Source organism: Penaeus chinensis, chromosome 14 (genome assembly GCF_019202785.1).
Source record: "Penaeus chinensis breed Huanghai No. 1 chromosome 14, ASM1920278v2, whole genome shotgun sequence".
In the NCBI taxonomy this organism is placed as follows: domain Eukaryota; kingdom Metazoa; phylum Arthropoda; class Malacostraca; order Decapoda; family Penaeidae; genus Penaeus; species Penaeus chinensis.
The window spans coordinates 5,692,196-5,702,195 of NC_061832.1; the positions used below are offsets into that span (position 1 = coordinate 5,692,196).

General features: G+C 38.4%; 1 protein-coding gene across 1 annotated transcript in view; it reads right to left on the reverse strand.

Annotated features, from left to right (window-relative positions):
• Nucleotides 1-2,798: 2,798 nt before the first annotated feature.
• LOC125032305 (protein ABHD13-like) overlaps nt 2,799-10,000 on the reverse strand; it is a 9,617-nt gene continuing 2,415 nt past the window's right edge. The window contains exons 2-8 of the mRNA XM_047623402.1: nt 9,458-10,000; nt 8,912-8,932; nt 6,420-6,474; nt 5,955-6,171; nt 4,295-4,458; nt 3,709-3,921; nt 2,799-3,374 (exon numbers count right to left, since the gene is read on the reverse strand). The exon at nt 9,458-10,000 is cut by the window's right edge and continues 84 nt beyond it. Coding sequence (XP_047479358.1) covers nt 3,300-3,374; nt 3,709-3,921; nt 4,295-4,458; nt 5,955-6,171; nt 6,420-6,474; nt 8,912-8,932; nt 9,458-9,783 — 1,071 coding nt within the window. The 5' untranslated portion in view covers nt 9,784-10,000 and the 3' untranslated portion in view covers nt 2,799-3,299. The remainder of the gene's footprint in view (nt 3,375-3,708; nt 3,922-4,294; nt 4,459-5,954; nt 6,172-6,419; nt 6,475-8,911; nt 8,933-9,457) is intronic.

A 10,000-nucleotide genomic window follows, 5' to 3' on the forward strand; every position in this document is an offset into this window, starting at 1 on the left:
GATGTCAAGCGTATCTGAGAACAAGGCAAGAAACTACTAATTTCCTGTACCAAAAACTACTGACATAAAGATGTGTATGAAAATACTCTTTCATTTGCATCACGACAAAGGAGTGGAATGAAAAAGAAGAAAAAAAAATGTAAATTACACACTACCATATCCAATGAACTTCTACTCAAGTAATGCAAAAACCATCTGAGATGTACTTACAGAGATAAGGGCCAAGAGTTTGATTCCCCACCCAACCCACCCCACCCCACCCCACCCATACATCACATGTAGCTAGAGGGACATTTAATGGCTCTAAAATTATACCAGATGCTGCAGGAATGTATAGCAGAGACACAGTTCTCTGATGTGCAAAACTACTCATGATGATAATTCCATCTAGCCACCTAGAAGTACTTCTGCTTTTAATTATCAAAAGAACATTAGAAATTCACAGATTAACACATGCATATACTCTAGAATGTAAACCATAAATTTTGCCAATAATCTATAAAATAAATAAATAAATAAATAAACATATTCAAAATCCTAATTTTCTGATGCTTAGGTATTACAATTAAGTCATCACACATTCAAATACCAAAAATCATATTAACAAACAAGCTAATACTCCAACATAGTTTCCAACAACCACCAAAACTAAAAACTAAAAAAAAATTGTCTGAAACTCAAAGTTTTTTTTTTTTTTTCCCAAAAGATCAGAGGGTGTTACTATACTGTATCAGCTATTAACACTAGGACGGAGCTACTCAAGGTACATTAGTTATTTGGCATGTGTGAGAGTATCAGGCCCTAGACATTAGATACACGATGAACAATATTTCTATTTATGATCTCTATCTCCCTTTCCTTTCTTTTATGTGTCTTCATTCATACATATATCTCACAACAGCTCATGAACTCTAGCTGATTTCTATTAGCTGGGGAACAAGTGCAATGGAATAAACATGATAACATTCTTTTAAAACCTCAGTGCATACAATGCATCATTTAGCACTAACAGGCACATCAGAGTCAGTGAAGCCCAAGTCCTCTGATAATTTTTTTTTCAAACTAAACCATAACTTCTACTCTTTATTTTGGTCTGCACATCCTCATTCCTATTCCTGATATACTGGAGTAATTTCCTATCTCTGCTTTATAGGAAAGTGCTTATCACTCTAGAACATTTTCCCTGTGTTCCCTATCCAACCTCTGCCCATCATATAGTATGCTGCTTGTATAGTACATATTTAGTGCATTTCTTTCTGGTTTCAATACCATCAGCAATAGTGAGCAAAGACTTTTTCAAGAAAACTAAAGACCTGCTTTGTAAAGAGTACCAAACTAAACAACTTGGCAAATAAGAAGAAATTGATGTGAACTGGTATTTTTCTCTCATTTCTTTATTAGCAGGCCATAATAATAATAATAAAAAAAAAAAAAAACGTGAATGATCGCTTCATGAACTAAAAAAGTAGATGAAAAATTTGAGCAGATACAAAAAAGAATATTTTTTCTTTCCATTCAAATTTCATATTTTGAGGCATCTATGGTTTTCTATCTAGTCTAAAATTCTCAATGTGGCCAACTAACAACAAACTCCAATACACAAATATCTGTAGGATTATCTAGCAGCAATCCAGATTGACTGTATCTGAATGAAAAAAAAAAAATCAACAGTTTGTGCACCCGAACCACAGGAGCTTCGGGAAGGAGCCAGGTTTTAGAGGCATGATGGCAACTAACACAGGTAGAAAATGTACTAGTACTGATAGGCACTTAGCTCATCATTTAACCATAAAGGATACTGAAGAAGAAACCCTACGACCTCCAAGCCCAGTGAAGTGAAAGTATAAGTTATCAATGGTTTACTGAATAAATATAGTTATTAAGTTTCAAATATACTCTTTCATTATTTTTTTAAGGACAATCTGAAACTGATCTTTTATGAAATTATACAAGATTGTGTGTGTGTGGTTTCACTCCTTAAAAGGGAGAAAAATAGGAGAAAAAAGTGTACTGGTATATAATGCAGCTTGCTTTTTCTTTCCTATCCTCTCTCTCTCTCTCTAAAAAGAAAGAGAAAATATGTGTATGTATTCCATTATTATGAATAACAGGATACAACCCACTGTAAAAAGAAAAACAAGAAACACCAATCTAACATAATTTTTGGTCTTATATGAATTCAATATGATGATCAGACCTGTAATAACTATTTCATGCTGTGAAAAATTTTCACACTCATAATCAAATGTATTCCAATAAGTTCCTAATCCTATAAATCACTAATTGTACATTCATATTCAACAACTTACTAAATCGCACACATACAAGAACACAAGTAAATACTTAAATGGAAATAACTGTAATGTCTCACACTTATTGTCCACTTCACTTTGAAGAGGTTAACAGGTGTTTTTTACTCTTATTTTTACTCTTGTTTTTACCTACTTACAGCTTATATCTATTTTCAGTAAGAATCACAAATTTCTCATTGACATTCAATAAATAACAATAATTAAAGAGGTGAAAAAATTGTACATTGTAAATACACCATACCCACAATATACAGTGTACAGAAGAGAGGTGATTTTTAGAAAGTCATATATAACTGTTAACACCACAAATTTTCTTCCTTTTTGATAATACAAATACAATATCAAGTCCGTAGAGTAAAATGGAATAAATTTCCAGTAAAATACCAATAATTCATTCTTCTTGTATGTGTTTCCAAGGCATGATATCTTTGCATAAAATTGTGTGATCATTCTTGCTAAAATTTGAAGGAAAAAAAATCCCAAACATAAACATATATCTATATTTACGAAAATAAAGAAATTAGCAAATAAATAAAAGAAAAGAAAAAAGAAGAGCTGATGATGAAACAAAGTTGCTCTTCCTTTGTTACAGCATCTAAAATAAAGTCCTTTTTTCAGTCTTTTTGTAAATTTTGCCATAAGGGATCAAATTCTTTTCATTTACAATCTCAATGAAGTAAAGGATAACTTCTGTTGCATGTTAACACTGCATAAGAGTCAGTACAAACACAGAGAAATAAACATTTTATAATCACTTTTATAGTTTACATTCACAGCTTAATCACCGGGCTAAGAACCACTGTCAGTACACTGCACATACACATCTCTTTGTCCCATTTCCCATTTCTAGTATTTTAACATAAAAACCTCCATAAATTAAACCTTCTTCCCTGCTTCATTCTAGCGAAGATGAATCATGCAACCAATGAGGGTAATGTTTATGAGAGCTTATGTGACCAACATGATGATAAAGGGGCCTGAAGGATGCTAGAGAATCTGAGGTTCTGAGAAACACACAACACCGGGCAGGAGGACTGGAGGCTGAGTGGTCCTCTGAAATAGCTGAGAGGGGACAAATAAGGTAGATTAGAAATTAAAAACTTTTTTCCTATTTTCTCTTGATCTTTCTCTTTGAATCTGTTTATGAATGGTATATTTCTCAGGAGATACTTGTATCACCAGTTACCATAAACTGTTCTTTTCCAAAAAATCATAATTACAACAAAATCTTTGAACTGAAGAAGAAGAAGTAGAAGAAGAAGAGTGCTAACATGTATCTAAATGTGAAAATTAATCTACGCATGAAGGTTCTTACAAATACAGTATGTATATACACTCAAATTTGCATATTAACTCCTAAAAAGACATTTAAGCCTTATAACACCTTCCATCTTACCTCATCAAGGAAATGAAGCAACACCTGGTAATACCCAGGACACTTCCAGGTTTCATTATGGGAGCCCTGTGTGAACTGCATGAGACGTTTGGCCGGTGATGCACAACAATGGTACAACTCCATCATCATGCGTGGAGGTACCAGTGAGTCTGCCTGGCCTGAGAGGAATAACGTTGGCACAACCACTCTACACATCTTGTATTTTGACAGGTACTGGAAGCCAAGTGGACAGGCGAGACCAGTCATTAGATCTTTTGAATTGCAGCAGCACATGATAGTACTTCTATTAAGAAAATTTCTATGGAAGTCCTAGCTTTTCATTAGAGGTTTTGTTTTTCATTAACATAAATCATCACCCCCCCCCCCAAAAAAAAAAAAAAAAAAAAAAAGAGAGACATGAACATACAACTCCCTGTCCTTTTCCTATTTTGAGCATAAAACCAACCAACACCAATGACAATGATGGTGATTGATGATAAGTGTTTGATAATGTAGAGGAGGACTGCTACTATTGAAAATGTATTGACTAATGACAATGATGACAGCAATGTCAAAAAAAATAAATTATTCCTTACACAACTCTTACCTTATTCTTGTGACACCACTCAGGCAACTTCGCCAGGAACTTAACGTTAGAGAAGAGGACCTTGGCCATGTCCGGGATGGAAGTGAAGGTATTCTCTAGGATCACGGCCGCAACACGACTGCTGATCTCTGACCTACTAACACAATCTACAGCTACAGCACCACCTGGAAAAGGCCAGATGATTCTATTTAGTGCTAATAGCCAAATGACCATAGTGTGTGTTAAACAAAAGGAGCCAATGATTGCAAGTCTTCCATTATCTTAGAATATCTTTAGATTTTTGATTTGTAGTCAAACATAATATATGCATTAATATATTCTAATATCTGTTTAACCCAATGCCGACGGGGAAAATTAATAAAAAATGGGGAAAATGCTGTGCTCATTTTCCATATTTTTGTGAAGTGTGTCTGCAAATAGCTGGCTCTGCTACTGGTTAGCCACAAAGGAGTCAATTAGTAGACCTTGTGATCTTACGTGATTTGAACTGGCGGGAAAAACATATTTTTTACACATACACATACACATACCCATATTCACACACCTACAATCAAAGAAAAGGGTAAACGGGCGGGACAGGCAGTACTCCTAACTGGCTCATTGGTGACAGTACAAGTGTAGCCATCTATGTGTAAAAACAATTAAACAAGTAACTCACAGTGGGCATAGCACGTACGTACACATCATGCCCGTCGGCATTCAGTTAAACAACTATATTGTTAAGGGTACACCCTGGGGGGTAGGTCTACCTGCTCATCTACCTGTGATTTCCTACCTGTTTCTCTTTGTATGTCAGCCTACTTCTGTCTGTGAATCTATCTGTCTATTTACTAGCACATCATCCAATTGACCAAGAAGTCAGTCAGTCTATCAGTCAAATAATCTGTTGGCTTAGCAGTCAATTAACCCCTTGGAACGGGTGACATGACCATCACGTCATGAAAAAATCCGGGTTGAGGGGTGGGCGATGTGAAGATGGAGTCAGGGGAAAATCTGGCTGTAGGCTGGGTGACGCGAACCTGCTGTTATGAATTTTTCGGCTGAAGGCCTGGGAGATGGAAATGACTTGCCACAAATGCCCAAACCTATTGGGAGCTTTATTTTACTCATTTAGCAATTTTGAAGTATTCCCATCAATGTATAAATGTGGAATGTTGTATCCGTAAGCAGTGACTGGAAGAGCGCTGGCTCAATCAAATGGCAAATATGGATATTGGAAAATGCCAAAAAGCTAAAAATGCTTATGATTAAAAAGAGTAAATAACTTAGCAAATAGGAGGCACAGAGTCTTGTCACCACGCACATGTGTTCGGATGTGCATGCCCTACAAGCAGGCACCCAGGGGAGTGGCCGCTCATGTAAACCTAATGCCCGGATTCTTGGTGATTTGATCCAAGGTGTTAACTAACCTCTTAATTAATTAATTAATCATTCACTCATTAAGTGCTCATTAAGTGCTCAACCGGTCAGTACATTGATAAATCAGTTAGTCTATCAATTCAAATACTGATATTCAACTTACCAGTCAATATCAGTTATACACCCAATCAATAATGTAAAAAATTTATCAACCAATCATTACATTCATCCTAGTTTCCCCTACAATATGTATGCCCCCTCCCCCCACAAAAATAATTTACTCTTCAATATCCATACTTACCTAAGGATCTACCAAATATTATAATCTTGTTTTGGTCTATATCAGATCTGGTTTTGAGGTAGTTAATAGCTGCCTGTGCATCTAGGTACAGGCCCTCTTCAGATGGTGAACCTTCACTCAGGCCATAGCCTCGGTACTCTAACAGGAGAAGGTTCACGTGCAGCCATCGATACATTTCATACACGTTGCTTAACCTGCAAGAAGTTGACATTGTTAACTGTTTCTTTTACCCAGTGCCATCAGGAAAATGTAGTGTTCACTGGTGCATTGTTTTATGAAATGTTTCTATACGTAGATGGACTTTTTTTTAAACTAATCTTATCAAAATCAATGCTGATATTATCATTATAGACTTTAGAATTATTTTAATATCATTGACATTATTATTAGCAATGTAACATAAAAGAATACATCTCTTAAAATCAAGAAAAAAGGAAAACAGGTGAGATATATAGTACTACTAACTGGATCACGGGTGACAAAGTAATTCTGGAGCCATATATGAGATTTCTCGAGTCTTCTATGTGTCAAAACAATAAACTAAACTCACAGAAAGAATGGCTTGTCAGTATATGCCATCCCTGGCAGCATTAGATAAATGCTCTTGAGAGAGAGAGAGAGAGAGAGAGAGAGAGAGAGAGAGAGAGAGAGAGAGAGAGAGAGAGAGAGAGAGAGAGAGAGAGAGAGAGAGAGAGAGAAGAGAGATGTGTGTGTGTGTGTGTTTGGGATGTGGGGTGGTGTGTGGTGGGGTGTGTTTTTTGGGGGTTTTTTTTTTTTTGTGTGTGGGTGTTTTTGTTGGTTGTGGGTTGTGTTTTGGGGGTTTTGGGGGTTTGTGTGTTGGTGTTTTTTTGTTGTGTGTGTGTTTTTGTGTGTGTGTGTGTGTGGTTGTGTGTGTTGTGTGGTGTGTGTGTGTGTGGTGGGGGTGTGTGTGTGTGTGGGTGGTGGTTTGTGTGTGTGTGTGGTGTGTGTGTGTGGGGTGGTGTGTGTGTGGTTTGTGTGTGTGTGTGTGTGTGTGTGTGGTGTGTGTGTGTGGGGTGGTGGGTTGTTTGTGTGGTGGGGTGTGTGTGTGTGTGTGTGTGTGTGTGTGTTTGGTGTGTGGTGGTTTTTGGTGTGTGTGGTGGTGGTGTGTGTGTGTGGGTGTTTGTGTGGTGTGTTGTGGAGTGTGTGTGGTGTGTGTGTGTAGGTGTGTAGTGTGTTAGGGTTTTGTGTGTGTAGGTGTGTTTGTGTGTGTGTTGTGTTGTGTGTGTGTGTAGGTGTGTGTTGTGTCGGTGTGTGTGTGTGGTGTGTGGTGTGTGTTGTGTGGTGTGGTGGTGGGTGTGTGTTGTGTGTGTGATGTGTGTGTGTTGTGTGTGTGTGGTTTTGTGTGTGGTGTGTGTAGGTGTGTAGTGTGTGTGTAGTGTGTGTGGTGTGTGTGTGTGTGTGTGTAGGTGTGTGGTGTGTAGGTGTGTGTGTGTAGGTGTGTTGTTTGTGTGTGAGGTGTGTGTGTGTAGGTGTGTGTGTGTGTGTGTAGGTGTAGATGTGTGTGTAGATGTGTGTGTAGGTGTGTGTGTTTAGGTGTGTGTGTAGGTGTGTAGGTGTGTGTGTAGATGTGTGTGTGTGTGAGTGTAGGTGTGTGTGTTGGAGTGTGTGTGTAGGTGTGTGTGTGTAGGAGTGTGTGTGGGTGTGTGTGTAGGTGTGTGGTAGGTGTGGTAGGTGTGTGTGTAGGTGTGTGTGTGTGTAGGTGTGAGTGTAGGTGTGTGTGTGTAGGGATGTGTGTGTAAGTGTGTGTGATAGGTGTGTGTGTAGGTGTGGTGTAGGTGTGTGTGTAGGTGTGTGTGTAGTGTGTGGTAGGTGTGTGTAGGTGTGTGTGTAGGTGTGTGTGTGTGTAGGTGTGTGTGTAGGTGTGTGTGTAGGAGTGTGTGTGTAGGTGTGTGTGTAGTGTCGTGTGTAGGTGTGTGTAGTGTGTGTGTAGGTGTTGTGTGTAGGTGTGTGTGTAGGTGTGTGTGTAGGTGTGTGTGGTGAGAGTGTAGGTGTGTGTGTAGGTGTGTGTGTGTAGTGTGTGTAGGTGTGTGTAGGTGTGTGTGTAGATGTGTGTTAGGTGTGTGTGTAGGTGTGTGTAGGTGTGTGATGTGGTGTGTGTAGGTGTGTGTGTAGGTTGTGTGTAGGTGTGTGTAAGGTGTGTGTAGGTGTGTGTGTAGGTGTGTGTAGGTGTGTGTAGGTGTGTGTAGGGTGTGTGTAGGTAGTGTGTGTGTAGGTGTGTGTGTAGGTGTGTGTGTAGGTGTGTGTAGGTGTGTGTAGGTGTGTGTGTGTAGGAGTGGTGTAGGTGTGTGTGTGTAGGTGTGTGTGTAGGTGTGTGTGTAGGTGTGTGGTGTAGGTGTGTGTGGGGTGTTAGTGTGTGTAGGTGTGTGTAGTGTGTGTGTAGGTGTGTGTGTGGTTTTGTAGGTGTGTGTGTGTTGGGTGTGTGTGGTGAGTGTGTTTAAAATGTGTGTGTATGTTTTGGGTGGGGGTGTGTGTTGTGTGTGAGTGTGTGTGTGTGGTGTGTGTGTGTGGGAGGGGTGTGTGTGTGTGTAGGTGTGTGTGTGTTGGGTGTGTGTGTGTGGTTTGTGTGTGTGTGTAGGTGTGTGTGTTTGGTGTGTGTGTGTGTGTGTAGGTGTGTGTGTGTGGTGTGTGTGGTTTTTGGGTGTGTGTTGTGGTGTGTGTGTTAAGTTGTTTGTGTTGTAAGGTGGTGTGTGTGTGTAGGTTGTGATGTGTAGTGTGTTTTGTGTGTGGTGGGGAATGTTGTAGTGTGTGTGTTGTGTGGTTGTGTTTTTAGGTGGTGTAGGTGTGTGTGGTGTGTGTGGGGGGTGTTGTGGTGTGTGTGTGTGTGGGGTAGGTGTAAATAAAAATATTATTAATAAGGTTTTAAAAAAATTCCCACATGTAAACAACTATTAAGTGTTAGCTTAATAGTCCAGGGTGAGTTGCCAGTTTTTCCTTACCTGAGATTGGAAGCAATATAACTTATCAAAGGGAAAGCATATAGGGAAAATGTAAGGATATCTAGTAACAGACATTATAATTAACATAACCCCCAGCATCTATTTCTAGGGCAAACATAATGGCTCTTAAACAGTACTGGACTAGCATATACCATGAGAAGCCTCATTCTTACATGCATTCATATCTTTTGTGCAACAGGGAGACCGAGACCAACTAATTGCTGTCCATCCATGTTTTTCTCTAATATAGTTGAATGTGTGAATAATTGCTACTGATAAAATTTTTGTAACAATTGGCTTCAGAAAAGAAAGAATAACAATATGATTTACAAAGCACCTCACTTAAGAACAGCTAGCCTATATATAAGAAAAGACAAATATAAATAATAGGCTTTTCATCTAAGCACAAAAACCTATACAATAATAATAATAATAATAATAATAATAATAATAATAAAATAATAATATAATAATAATAATAATAATAATAATAATAATAATAATATTAATAATAATAATCATAATAATAAAAACAAAAAGAGTAACAGATGCACAGTATATATACCTGAGAATGCAATCAGTGTGAGGAGCAAGGCAAGACACCCTCCGTACAGCCAGAACAGGACGAAGATACCCAGCATCACCGCTGCTGAAGTGAACCAAAACTTCCGCATCACTATAAGCACAAGGCCTGCTACAAATTTTATCACAGCAAAGTCTGCCTTCTGCTTCGGGGTCATTTCCTCCTCGCAGTCATGGTTGTGGTGATGGTGGTGGTGTTGGTGGTGCTGGTGGTGGAGGCAGGCTCTTGGACGAGGAGGCGGGTTTGGCGGAAGGCAAGGCTGTCCGCTTTCAACATCACTCGAAGCCATGTTGATGGTCAGGGTTTTTAGTCAAGGAAACTTTAATATATATACATATATATTTGTGTGGAAATATATATTATTATTTTTTCTTTTCTTTTCTGTCTTTGTAATTTTTTCTTCTTCAAAAAGTATTCCTATAGGCCATTGTCTTGTCCTTATCTCTTGACACAATCTACTTTGATCAAATTCCTCCCTAATCTGTATAATGGCTGAATATCTCTGA